The sequence below is a fragment of the Anarrhichthys ocellatus genome, unplaced genomic scaffold (genome assembly GCF_004355925.1).
Source record: "Anarrhichthys ocellatus isolate YVR2014 unplaced genomic scaffold, GSC_Weel_1.0 scaffold39, whole genome shotgun sequence".
Taxonomy (NCBI): Eukaryota; Metazoa; Chordata; class Actinopteri; order Perciformes; family Anarhichadidae; genus Anarrhichthys; species Anarrhichthys ocellatus.
Genome location: NW_022280069.1, coordinates 1,914,122 through 1,927,656, shown reverse-complemented (window position 1 = coordinate 1,927,656; position 13,535 = coordinate 1,914,122). Strand labels below are relative to the sequence as shown.

At 42.4% G+C, this 13,535-nt stretch overlaps 1 protein-coding gene across 3 annotated transcripts in view; it reads right to left on the bottom strand.

Annotated features, from left to right (window-relative positions):
- septin7b (septin 7b) overlaps positions 1–13,523 on the bottom strand; it is a 14,817-nt gene extending 1,294 nt beyond the window's left edge. The window contains exons 1-14 of one of the 3 annotated variants that reach the window (XM_031867363.1): positions 13,425–13,523; positions 11,934–11,944; positions 11,413–11,515; positions 8,958–9,064; positions 7,883–7,983; positions 7,586–7,720; positions 5,254–5,371; positions 4,946–5,038; positions 4,736–4,832; positions 4,507–4,558; positions 4,214–4,342; positions 3,139–3,159; positions 1,565–1,700; positions 1,099–1,241 (exon numbers count right to left, since the gene is read on the bottom strand). In XM_031867363.1, coding sequence (XP_031723223.1) covers positions 1,099–1,241; positions 1,565–1,700; positions 3,139–3,159; positions 4,214–4,342; positions 4,507–4,558; positions 4,736–4,832; positions 4,946–5,038; positions 5,254–5,371; positions 7,586–7,720; positions 7,883–7,983; positions 8,958–9,064; positions 11,413–11,515; positions 11,934–11,944; positions 13,425–13,467 — 1,289 coding nt within the window. In that variant the 5' untranslated portion in view covers positions 13,468–13,523. The remainder of the gene's footprint in view (positions 1–1,098; positions 1,242–1,564; positions 1,701–3,138; positions 3,160–4,213; positions 4,343–4,506; positions 4,559–4,735; positions 4,833–4,945; positions 5,039–5,253; positions 5,372–7,585; positions 7,721–7,882; positions 7,984–8,957; positions 9,065–11,412; positions 11,516–11,933; positions 11,945–13,424) is intronic. The other 2 variants (XM_031867364.1, XM_031867365.1) reach the window with 2 other exon arrangements.
- Positions 13,524–13,535: the final 12 nt, after the last annotated feature.

The following is a 13,535-nucleotide window of genomic DNA, read 5'->3' as shown; positions in this document are numbered from 1 at the left end:
CACACACACACACACACACACACACACACACACACACACACACACACTGTGAATTATTCCAGCTCTACTTGTAGCAAACACATACATCACTTTGTAAGATATGTCTGTAGGAAATAAGATATGAAAAAGCCTGATGCATTTATATGCTGTAAAACGTCCGAGTGAAGTTAGAGCGTCTTTAGCTTCTGTGGTGGTTTCACATGTCCGATGAATCATCCTTCACACACACGGGCGTTTACTAAAAAATGATCCAATCAAACGAGACTTTGGGCGACTAGCTCGTCACACCGATCATTTAAAATCACACTTCACTGTTTGTGGATCGTAGCAGCTAACAGAGATATATGGAGAGAGACAGGAGATGAGATATAAGTGGGTATAGCGATGTGGCTGAGGTCGAATTCAATTCAATTTGAAGCTGTGCGGCGTCCATCTGCATGAGCTGCAGTGACACAGTGCCAGTTGAAAATCTGCAACGTCTCCCTTTTCATCTCTCCCTCCTCCTCCTCCTGATCTAACAGGTGAGGGAGTCAGCAGTTCTCTGTAGCTCCTTATTGCCCCACACTCCAACTTGGGTTTCTCTGGGACTTGAAGTTGTCATTAGCTGTGGTCACCAACATTTTTTGGGCTCGTGTCCCCTCAAACGACAACTTGTTGTGACCCATTGTCACCGGCTGAATATGTCCAGTGGTTTAGACTGGTATCTAGAAGGCTGGTAACTTCAAACAAGAACTTCCACATCTTTCACTTTAACAGACACACGACCAGAGTCGGAGGAATTTGTTTTCTGTATAAAAAACTAATTCAAAAGAAAAAAATACTCAGTTATGCCTGAAACATATTCCACCAACTCTGGTCTGTTGTCATTAAAGTGAAGTGAAAGATACTCATGTTTGTATTCCTGTCTCTAACTGTTTACTGTGACCGTTATGCACCAAAACACAAAGGCAAATTCTTTGTATGTAAAACTACGCTTCTGGTTCTGCATTACTGTCAGACGGCCACAAGGTGGCACTGCTCTACTATTGCCCATCATTCACCCTCCAGTTAAATTAAAGGTCCAGCTCATGATACAGGAGCTTATTTTGAGTGTTGTACCTGGAGGCCTCCATTCTCTGCTGCTCCAGGCGCTGCTGGGCCTCCCAGTTCGCTCTCTCGTCCTCGAACACACGTCTCTTCTCCTCCAGCTCTCTGTGCTGCGCCTCCAGGTTCTTCTTCATCTGCTCGTGACGCCGCTGAAGCTGCAGAGAGACAGACGGGACAGAGGAGGACGTCAGTACTCCGTATATAAAGGCACCGGCACACATGCAGTCAGAAGAAAACTGAACTCGGACTGCAAAACATGTGCAAAAAGAGGGAACTTGCCAACAGAACCTCCATTTGCACAAATCAACAACCCTCTCACATAACACTCAGTCACACTTCTAACCGCTGAAGCAAGTCAGCACAAGAGGAAGGAAGGAGCTCAGACAGATGAGTAACTTCACAAGGGAACCGCAGTATTCATTAAACCAGGTGTGTGTGTGTGTGTGTGTGTGCGCGTGTGTGTGTGTGTGTGTGTTACCTCTGCTTCAGAGTCTTTGAGCTTCTGCACTTTTTCCTTGACTTTCATCTCGAACACCTGCTCCATCTCCATCTCCATCTTCTTCATCTTAGTCACATGCTCTCGCCTTTCCTCCTCCATCTGGGCCAGAGGACTCCTGCACGGGGAGAGGTAGAACACACACACAGATTTAGATCAGCACTACAGAGCATCAAAAGCGTACTCATGAGTCTGCATTGTGAACAGTAACGTCACCCATTATTAAGAGTTGTCACGATCATTACAATGTCAGTCTGAGAACAGTAGGAATGTTAAAAACTGAATTTACAGAACGAAATTCTGTGTTTTTAAGTCTTTGATCCAATTTCTTCTTATATTAGCATCTCCTCCTGAATATGTTTGCATATGCAGCATGTTTTACCTTCACCTGCTTTCACTAAACAGGTCAAAGTAAAATATGCTACGCAGTGCTTTCTGTCGTATTTCTACGCAAATCTCGGACTCTATCGTGACAACATCAGCCCTGATTCCCCCCCCCCAAAAAAAACCATCATGTCTGGGTGCAAGAGGGAGAACGGAGCAAGGGGGAAAGATTTAGGAATGACGGGATCCAACAAGGCTGTGACAGGAACAGGAAGCCAAACCCACCAGGAGAGTTTCCTGAGAGGCAGAAGAGGGAACCTGTGAACACTGACCGTCAGTGCAGGTGGAGGGTTAAATGTTAGTCAAGCTCATCGCGGTGTGTTACTGCAGCGTTAGTGTCCAGAGACCCGTCATGACATATGTGGAGAGGTTACCTTTGATTAAAGCCAGACTTACCCTCATTCGGGTGCAGCGATATAAATAAATAAAGTGTGGGTCTATGTTTGTTCATAATATTTTTTCCTCACTGGTTTGCTGGAATAAAAGGGTGACGTCATGGATAAACGTCTGTTCAAAGGAGCGGCTGCTAAACGGTGGATAAACACGTTTCACAAGAAGGTCTGTAGATTTAGTCATGATTATTTAGGGTTATAAAGAAACTATTCAGATCTGAAACCAAGATTTCAGCGGCAGCGAACGCACATGTAGTTCAAATGAAATTCAGTAAAAGTTAAGTACAAATGTGCATTTTTAAGTTGATGTTATATCGAAAATAATTCTTCTCATTGTTACAGATTATTTAAGCGGCTGTGGTTTGTTTATGGATGCCATTTACATCCAACTCATGCTAAAATGTTCTAAGTTGTAGCTTTAAGTCATTTCAGCATCATGAAATGACGTTCATTCATTGGTAACCACTCCATACATTTCATGTACCGGTCTCTGTTAGATCTCAGAGCAAAGCGAACAGCAGGTGGAAACAATTAAAGGCTTTGTTGTCGGGAAGAAAAATGAAGGCATCACATTCATAGCTGTCAAACTATATTCAGAAGTGTGGAAATTCACGGTTTTCCTCCCGCTGGTCCTGGAAATATCTACTGACAGGAGGAAGTAAGTTGGGGGGGGGGGGCAGACTTAAGTCAACAGGGAGGGAAGAAAACGCCCAAATGCAGCCAACAGGGGAGAGAGGAGGAACGTCTCAAAAATAATAGAAAAAAATAATCACCACTTACATTCCTTCAACTGTGTCAAGTCTAAAAAACAAAAACACATACAACCAAAACACACACACACACACACACACACACACACACACACACACACACACAAACAAACACACACACACACACACAGCATGCAATAATGAGTTCATGCACTCAAATAAAACAGTCTCTTAGACGTGTTCTTTCATCTACTTTTTCACTGCGAATGGGAAAAATAAAAAGCCTGGAAAAAATAACAACGTGGGCTTTGTGAGCTGGGTGTCAAGTACATGAGCAGAGTTGGCCAAACGTTGAGCCGTGTGTGTGTGTGTGTGTGTGTGGGTGTGTGAGTTAGCTTCAGCAGCGGAGCTGGAATCTTAGCTACATGAGTTCTGCCATTTTGCTCGTGTCTACGTGAATGAGGAAGCCGCGTGGTGCTTTGAATGAAAACGTATGAAACTCAGTGGCATGATCTTATGCAAAGTGGTGCAGTGAGAGGTGCAACAAAAAGCAGAATCATCAAGTGTTTGTCAAACATCACCGACTGAGAGGAACGGCCGGTGAATGAGATCCCCCAACTCAGACTTTTAGATGAAAATGAAATCCCTTAATAAATTATGATAGGAGTAAATAGTCATACAACAACTCATCTGCAATCACTTTCTACGGATCGAAGGTCAGCCATGTGCTTTATCGGACTTTCTTCATGTTAAATATAAGCTTTTTTAAGACCTATGTAATACCACATACAATAGAACACAATTTAATACCCGAAAAACTAGGAGGGACGATCTGACTTATTATTATAAGATGTTTTTCAGTATTTCCCAGCATTATACGACATAATTCCCAATGATCAGATAATCGCTGTTTCTGTCCAGACTCCTGGTAGAAGAGGAGGAGACCTGCCAGCAAATATTTATCGGGCTAAATTAAATTGGGGAAATAAACTAAAGTCCTAAATGTAACCAGCGATTCAGAGGTCTGGTTCTATTCTTCACAGTCTAGGTTTAAGGTAGTCAGACGTCAGCATTATCTAGAAGTGAACCCGTCCTCCGGCCTCGAGTTAAACACCCGTCTCTAGCGCTCTTTGTTCGGGACTTACTTGGTGGACAGTTGACCTTTAGCCCTGTTGTTGTCCACTCCGTTGTAGGTGACGGCAGCCAGCTTCCTGCTGCGGTAGTTTTCGTAGTGGACGTTGTTTGTCACGTCCTTCAGGTCCTGCATGTGTGTTCTGGGGAGGGACGGCAAAGCATTCGAAATATGCAAAACGCTCTTGAGTAATGTTTAAACACTATTATACTCAAAGAATAACCTCTCTGGTTATTATCTGCCGGGTTGATTGAGTGTTTAACTGTAAATCCTGCAGGTTGCTTTCCCTCTTTGTTTCTGAATTACCTGATGAGCATATCTCTCAGGATGGTGAAGTCACAGTGGTCACCGTTTTCAACTAGAAGGGAGAACAAGAAGTCAGAATAACTAATATGCGACTTTGTTTGTACCTCAGACAACAAATACTTAACAACGCAGGGCAACAGGTCCAGTTCCTTAACTTAGATATTATTACACAAGACGTTTGTTTTTTCTTATTTCTCACTGTGGTAATATTTAACTAAAGCATTCATACCTTCTGCAACCCCCCAGGGGTATTGTCTCCCTCTGACTCTTTTGCTGTTCACCTCGATGATGGTGTTGCTTCCTACTACAGCCAGCGGCAACTTGTCCTAGCAGAGCAACATTATATAGCGTCAATAACACACAAGTGCTTTAAGTATCCGGGTTTGTAACAAACCAGACTACACATATGCAATATGACGCGTCAGAGGACACGCGGTACCTTTATCTTCTTCACCAGCCTGTTCTCTTCTTCGTCATCTGTCTCTGGGAACTCATAGATCTTGATTTTGTGCTCTTGGATTTCTCGCATGATCTAACAGGAAAAACATCTTTTAGCAACTTCTGGCAGAGCTCATTTGTAGATTGGCTAAAGAAAACATGTCTGACCGTAGTCTAGTGTTGATCCACGGAGGATCTACTTTATGTGGCTTTGCTTGGTGAAGAACATTTTCACCATCATACCGATGAGAAAAGAAAGAAAGATGTGTATTTTTTCTGCAGTAGTATGCAGCTGTGGAAACCACTGACCTGTTTCTTGAACTGTTGGCATTCCTCTGGGGTGAGGGTGTCTGCTTTGGCGATCAGCGGGATGACATTGACTTTCTCATGCAACCGTTTCATGAACTCGATGTCCAAGGGCTTCAGTCTGTGTGCAGATAAAGATTCAAGTTTGTAGTTTAAATGGATACGGTAAGCAGTGTCAGAATCATCTAGAATGTCTTATATTTAACTGCCTATGTAGCACATTTAAGTACAAAATAATGATCAAACCGTTATTACTCCTTGTTATTACAGGAGTAAATGGGATATTTTGGGACTGACTGGCTTTTTGGATCTACATTTAATTCGTTTTTATTTTTTCTGCTTCCTTAGACAACACAAGGATAAGTGGAGCGTTACCAAATATAGAAAAGCATCAGTGACACTGGATGACTGACGTTTGTGATGTCTAAGAAAATGAGCTGGTAGTCGTGAGAAAGCGTCGCTATTCTTGGCTGTTTTAAAGCTGAATAAGTAACATTTGACTTTACTGATTTATTGAGTTATAGCTTTGCCTTTTGTTAGATATTCATCTTCTTTGATTCTTTTGAGTGCACATTAGAAACACCCCACCGAGTCAAAATCTGCCCCGAAGCAGAATTTGATGCCGTTAGTTTTGAGAGTGGGATGTTTGTCACGTCGCCAACAGCAGCTCAGTTTACAGCACAGCACTGAACCTGAACTAACAGCTCAGAGTAACCGTTTCTATCTGAAAGAAGAGAAATAAAAACCATCTCAATGGTTCTCAGATTTAAAAAGAAGGACTGAAGATCCAACTAGCATCATTAACAGCTGATGCAAGTGAAGCCGTCACATACAGCACACATCTGCATACCCTTTGTGGTAGTACAAATTTAAAAACAGCATAACACAGACAGAAACATGAGTAGAGTTCATAGCTGATGTATCAGGAATAGAAAAGTACTTAAACACGCTTAGTTATGTGTAGATTACATTTAAAAAACAGCCCTGAGGGTCTGGAGGTTTTGCTACAGAAAATCCCAAAACATGAACCTCAGTGTGATTCAGCAGCCATCAGGATAAATCAGGATATGCAAAACATGTCCCGGACAAATCTCTTTACTGGGAAGGAACCAATATCAAAACCTAAAGATATCCACATTATTATATAGATAAAACAAAGACATGGAGAAAATCCTCACAAATTATTAGATGGAACAAAGAAATGAACGGCATTTTACTTGGAAAATGGGTTCAACCACAGTTCGGTGAAGGCCACGTTTAAGGATTAATCAGAAATGGAAGTGGGTGATTCTATACTCAATGAGTCTCCATCCTCAAAGTCTCTCAAAGTCTCTCAAAGTTGGAGCTCATTTTCTGCTGTGTGAGAGCAGTCAGCTGGTGGTATGAGGGCATGCTGTGTGTGTGTGTGTGTGTGTGTGTGTGTGTGTGTGTGTGAGGACATACGCCGCCCATCCTCGAGGCTAAAGTAGCGCTTGTGTGGGTACAGAGGACAGGCTTGTACAAACACAACATCTCACTGAGGAGACGTGAGGACAAAGGCTCATCGTTGTTTACAGTAAGTCACGGTCAACAGCTTTAAGGACATGTGAGCACACGGTGCACATTTATATATATGCACAATATATTGTGTAGCTCCACACAGCAGACACAAAGAACTGTCCTGACTCCTGCCAGACGTGCAAGACTCTGCATCGATGCATGTAGAAAATTGAGGATGCAACACATTGAGATTCGTTGACAGGCGAGTGTGAGACCAGTGAAGATTAACACCGCTAAGTTTGGGCAAGCTTTGGTATTATCAGACTGTTAAACCCATACGTGCATTTTTAACATGTTATCAACCAAATACCAGCAACAGCTTCTTCTTTTTTTCATAACAGGAAGTTTCTCAATTTTAGTACTCCCACACTTTCTGCTTCTTCACTGAACAGTGCATCAAACACGTACACGTCTTAAAGAAAGATTAGAGCACATCTGAGCTGGAAACTACAGAGGATCTGGTGGCTTGTGAATAACACACAGTACAGTTAAAATTCCACACAGTCTTCTCTTTATGAAACATTTAGCGATCAGTATCATCAGCTGGGCATTTTGCCAGCGTCTTCACCCTTTTAAGTTTGAACCCTTATGTTGTAACACAAGCAGCTGCATTATTATTTACAACTGCGGCCTCCTTCCACTTCCAACCTTTTCCTTTCTCGAGTCCTAATCAATCCTGACTTCTATCTCCTTGTGAGCTTGATTCTCACTGGATCTCACAGCTGTTCAGAGTAAAAGAGTCCACAGTAAAAGAAAAACGGATTAATTGACGCGTGAATTTGTCTCCCAGACTCACCCATGTCCCGAGGGGGCGATGAAGTACAGGCAACAGTGAATTCGGCTGTCGGGCATCTGTCGTCTGTTCACCCGGGATTCTGAGTTCAGGTAGTCTTCAAACTTGCTGTCTATGTGGTCGATGATTGGCTGCCAGCTGCGTGATACACAAATGAGAGCTTGAGTTAAAGACATAAATCCCCACAAAGACTTAGAAGCACACTTTGAAATAGGAATGGTGGAAAACAGCTGTGACATTGTCAGGATCCTAAATGCAGGAATATCATCTGTGCCGAGCTGAAGTCGTGGCGATCCTTACCAGTTGCTGTTGTCGACGGCATCTCCGAACCCTGGGGTGTCAACTATTGTGAGCAGCAGCTGGACGCCGCCTTCCTTTATTAAAACTTTAGCCTGCTCCACCTGGCACAGGAGAGAGAATAAAGGGCATATTGTGTTTACTTCTGCCACAAACTGTGCCTTTGAAACCAAAACCGTTTAAACACAATACAAAACGGATGGCTGTGAAATCATTATCGCTGTAAGCAAATTGCATCGCAGATCATATATTGTAGCAGCGTGCAGGAACAGGCCGTGTCAGACTGTGCTATTAGCTAACTATGCTGAGGAGCCAGAAATACACACGGGCACCTGGAGAGATGTTGTCAGTCTGGAGCCAGACAGATAAAGAGCAGCACTTGAGTCACTCAGGAATCAGGACAACGCTGTGTAATTGGGGAGAAGAAGATGAAGGAATGCATGGCTGGAGCTGACAGTGAGGCTGGTGTGAACCATCAAGAGAGACTCAATATACGAATAAATCTAAAAAGGTACAGAGACTTTTGTCACCAATCCCCAGAATTCTCTTCTCCTTACAATATCCAGATGTTGACATATGATGATGCTAATGTTTGACTTGAGGGGTGACTGTTTCTTTGTTGATAAGTGTGCATGACGCATGGTGAGAAAGGAACAGATAGTTCTGTTTTAACAGAGCAGGTTCTCTGGCACTGGAATACTGTAAATCCCAATGTTTTATTAAGGCCGTTAATCTACTTGGGAGCTTTATAGTTGAGAAAAAACAAACAATAATTGAGTTGGCATTTATGTGATTAACGCAGACGTACTATGAGACAGTAAACAATCCTGTCGTGGCCGCGTTTTCAAATAAAACGTCACATTGATGGTTCGGATAGCTGCCAAAGCTGTTGGTGCGTTCGAGGACCTTACAGCCGCAACAACAAAGCATTTCAACGCCATTTCTTCAACTCTGATATTTGGTCTACTTTGTGCTCTACATGTGGCACGTCCATCTCTGTGTATCCAAGTTTATTTTTGTTGCTAACACCGTGTGTTACATCTCGACTAAAAGATTTAATGTATTTGCCAAAATGTACCTGTACAGTCTTTTTGATTCGATGTGAAGGTCCAGGATACTCTGCTGAATACAGGTCTGTGAGGAACAGTGAGTTGATCAACGTGGATTTGCCCAACCCTGACTCACCTGGGGAAAAGCAAAAAGGAAGAGAAATCAGTATTTCAAGAATATAGCGGCCGTACTCTTCATGTTATAGTTGGGAAGGAGGTCAGGCAGTAAAGCACAGCATTACTTGGAATACAACATATATATTTGTTGTATTATATCCACACAGACATCCCTGTTGACACAACCTAAAGACAATCAAAGCCCACGCCGTCTGTCTGGGGATGAGACTGACATTTGCCCAAGACATTAATCCATTTGGGTAAAAGGCTCTGGAAACAACACAGACAATGGGTCTTGTTATGTGCAGCTGACTGGCTGTGTGGTCTGGGAGGCTTCTCGAGCTTGGTTGGCCGTTGTGTGCCCAGTTTCCAAGCTCCTGATGAAAAGAATCATTAGTGGAAATGACCACTGACACGGCCTGCCTTGGCTGATGGCCACAAGTCAATATTTAACGAGCCGCCATTTACACCAGAGCTGCAGTCAAAGGGTAATGTGTGCAGCTCGTACTGTAGCATTTGTTTGTCTTACATTTGTTGCTGTGGGTATGCGCTTGTTACATTTTCTGCAGTATGCAGTGACGACAGGCCTCTGCGATCTATGAGATGAACAGGTCGTTGGGTCATGTGTTTCATGGGCAGACGTGCCAGCTACTGCTGATCATACCAGTCGCTTCTCTCTCTCCTTCCCTTCCTCTTTCACACCACCCTGGTGACGCATTGCGTTGCACGACAGGGACATGTGGTCTCACAGCTCATCAGAGCCAAGAAAAGCTGAATATTGTGTGTGTGTGTCCATGCAAGAGGGCGATACCATTTAACTACCAACAGGACCAGAGGACCTCCTCTACTTTCCTTGTTGCACTTGTGTCTTCTATAAAATTGGGGCTCGAGGTGATTTGTCGACGTTTTCGCAGTCACAGATCACAAACATATGTTGATTGGCATAATGTGCGTTAGCGCGTCACAAGAACAGCTGCGCACAGTCAAAGCAGCAATTCCTTGAGAATAAGCTCCAGTTAAAAAAGCCTCGCCCACAACCCAATAAAGTGTGGGAGTGTTTTAGACAGAGACCCAACAATGTGGTGCTCTGTAGACTCTGTAGATTGAAAAGTATGCTGTTATGGTAATGTAATACCATGCTTCATTTAACATTATTATTGAACCGTTGTACATATATTCTGCTTACTTTAACCATGTATGAGTGAGAAAATGAACTATTCTGTAAAACATCCCACACTGGTACAAAAATAAAATGGCATATTAATCCTGTGATGAAATGTCATAAGCATATTAACCGTTTTAAGTCAAGTACCTAAGTAGTAATAACATACAGTTATGAAACTAATCTGTGTCACAGTAATACTTTTGAATTTGAGGCCCAGTGTTTTTCTGATCAGGGATCTCGTTGCATTTGTTTGTGATTGAATAAAACATTGAAATCTGACAAGTTTTGATATTTAATTTGGGTAAATTAATTGTTATACTAATCAGGAATGTCAAAAATAATCATTAGAGTAATTGATAATTTAGTTATTAGATTGCTTAACTCATCAAAAATATAACCATTAGATTAATCGTTTAAAAATACAATGATTAGGTGCAGTCCTATCTGAAATTATTCCCAAAATGAAGCTTTTTGTTGCAAACACACTGAAGCATTGACAGGCCCCAGAGGACCACTTGGTCACCATCCAGCAGCTTTTACAGAGGACACTGCAGAGAATAGAAGAAACCAAAATCTAAGTGCCGGTCATGAGGATGTTCTACTGTAAGCGCCTGATAACAGCAAAAACAGGCTGCACACCAACATGTCACTGAAGTCTATCAGCGGTATTCAAGCCAAAAACCTGCAGAAACAAAGTGTCGGACGCAATGGGAGATGCGCTATTCTTAGAGGCATGCTGGGTAAATTCTGTCGGTCCCACCACAGGAAATGGTTTTGACCCGAGGAAACATTTTCCCTCCAAACAGGGACTGATCAGCCGAGGAGGATCTTGGCTCAGTGACAACCACCACATCCAGACATTTTAAAAGAATGTCTCCATCTTTGATCCACAGAGTGCAGCTCTAGAGGAATCCATCCCAAATGTTTCTGTTCTGGCAGACCGTGTCAAGGAAGTGACATCGAGATTAATTTGAACAGCAGCAATGCAGTGGTCCCCTCCTCTCTGACTCAGCGTGTATCACTACAAAGCTGGGGGCATGTCCCTTGTGTATAAATATGACTGCACACATACACAATCTTTCTTTTTCAAAAAAAAACAAACCGCAATGGAGGATTTTTAAAAATGCCAACCACAACAAGTACAATGAACTGATTCATATAGAAGAAGAGCAAACAGAGGGCTGAGCAGCATGTGTTCTTACCCACGACCATCAGGGTGAACTCAAAGCCCCTCTTGACGGACTTCCTGTACACTTGGTTGGGGAGGCTTGCAAAGCCAACATATCCTTCCAGATTCTTTTGCTGCTGTAAGACAGTAAAAAAAGAAAATCACACACATTAAATCCACAAAAAAAATCTTGCACCAATGCTTTACATGTAGGTGTAAAAACAAAAAGAAGTTTCAATCGCTACTCCCACGCTGCCAAAACTGAAATATACTCCCAGTCTTCTAACCACCTGAACCCTAATGTTCCTCTCCAGCAAATTCTAAGTAGGACAAACATAGTTTCCAATTCTGTTTGACAACTCTGCTTATTCCAGTTTTCATTGAAGATATATAACAAAGAGTAAAATATTCAAATCCAAGATGCGACCATTAAATCAAAAGGGAAATATTCAAGATGTTTTGAGCATGTTTGTGTTGTAATGAAGTAGGACACCGCGCTTAACGACACTGGTTGTACAGAATGATTTAAAGTAGAGAGATAATTTCAATACTTACTGTTTGCACTGCTGTTTTGTGTAGATCAACATCATGTTTTCCCAATGTGCAGGAAAGGCCAGCGTTTCCAGGGTCACAGAGCAAAGGGAGAGAGAGCACAAAAACAAACAAAAAAAGCAACAGAGAATCAATCACAGGCCATCTGACAAACAAGCCAATCTGTCTCCAGAATCAGTTTCCCAAGCTGAGAGAAGCTGGAGGCAAAATGATTCACGATCCTGGCTACTGTAACAACACAAGACAGTTGGCCAGTGTGGGACATATTCCACTCTACTTGCTCCTTTAATGTCAGCAGCACCATTAAAGCAAGGCTTTTTCTTTGAGCCTGTGGCAAGGAGAAGATTTCTGCCTCTTACTCTGGAGCATCTGCCTGCCAACCCACATGTCTTCTGTGAGACACGATGACTTCATATGCAGATCTGCCTCCAGGATGTGCAGTTTAATCTCAGCAGCATCCTACTGCTACAGTGTGTGACTCATTATATACTGGGTTCTGCAACCATTTTTATTTTTAATCACAGCTGGGGGGTTTTTAATCTAAAAAAGGAAATTGTGAGAACTGTCAATTTAAAAATGACATCTGTCAGTTTCCTTTCTGGCAATGTCTGACAGGGAGAGGATGATTTGTTAGAGATATTAAAAGTGTTTGAGTTTGTAGTTTTTAGTGTGGAGGAATCACTAAGTACAGTATACAGTACAAGTCAAACACTAACTCTGAGGTACTAGATCCACTTTAATCCAGATTAGATGGCAGCCGTGCTCTCCTTATGCCTAACCGAGACACATCTTCCATATTTGTTTGCCTAACCTAGATGCTTCAATCATGGTAGTTTAAGCAAGTTATTGATCTCACACACACACACACACACACACACACACAATGCAGCCCAATCTAGGGCACACAAACGCCAGAAAGTGGTCGTTAAGAAGCATTTTGAAAAGGCCAAATGCACTGCTAACTATAATAACTATCTTCTGTATAATGTGGGACTATTTGACGTTAAAATACAGAGACATTACAGCATCACAAGCCATAGTTAGTTAGCATTTACGTGAGCTGAGTAATCCAACATTCGACACCAAGTTAGCTAGTTAAATCTAATTGCTAGTAATTGCAGACAAGCTTTAAAAAAAACCAACAATAATAGATGTCACCCTAAGACGTGTCTTAACGTGTCTTCTCATGTTCGCTGTTAACACAAACAGAAACGATTAGTGGAATATTTTTGCTCGAGGCAGGAAATGACTCTCCAGTTAGGTTTGTGCAGCCTAGCTAACGAAGCTAACGACTAGCTTGTTAGCTTGCTAGCTTGCAACCAATCCAACTGGAGGCGGACGACTGGGCGTTGGTTGCTCAGACAACTGCAGAAGCTAAAATAGCGGCACGGCCAAATTATAAAAAAAATTAAAGAAGTAAATACAATCCAACACAAATTATCACAGTTTGAGTTTACACAGAGGGATTGCAGAATAAATGGATACTAGTCTCACCCATAACGTTGACGCTCCCTGCCGCCTCTAAAAACCCGATCATTCACAAGCCGACATTCCCCTTCTCGCTGATTTTGCCCGAGCTACGCAGCATGAGGCACGCAGCGCTTA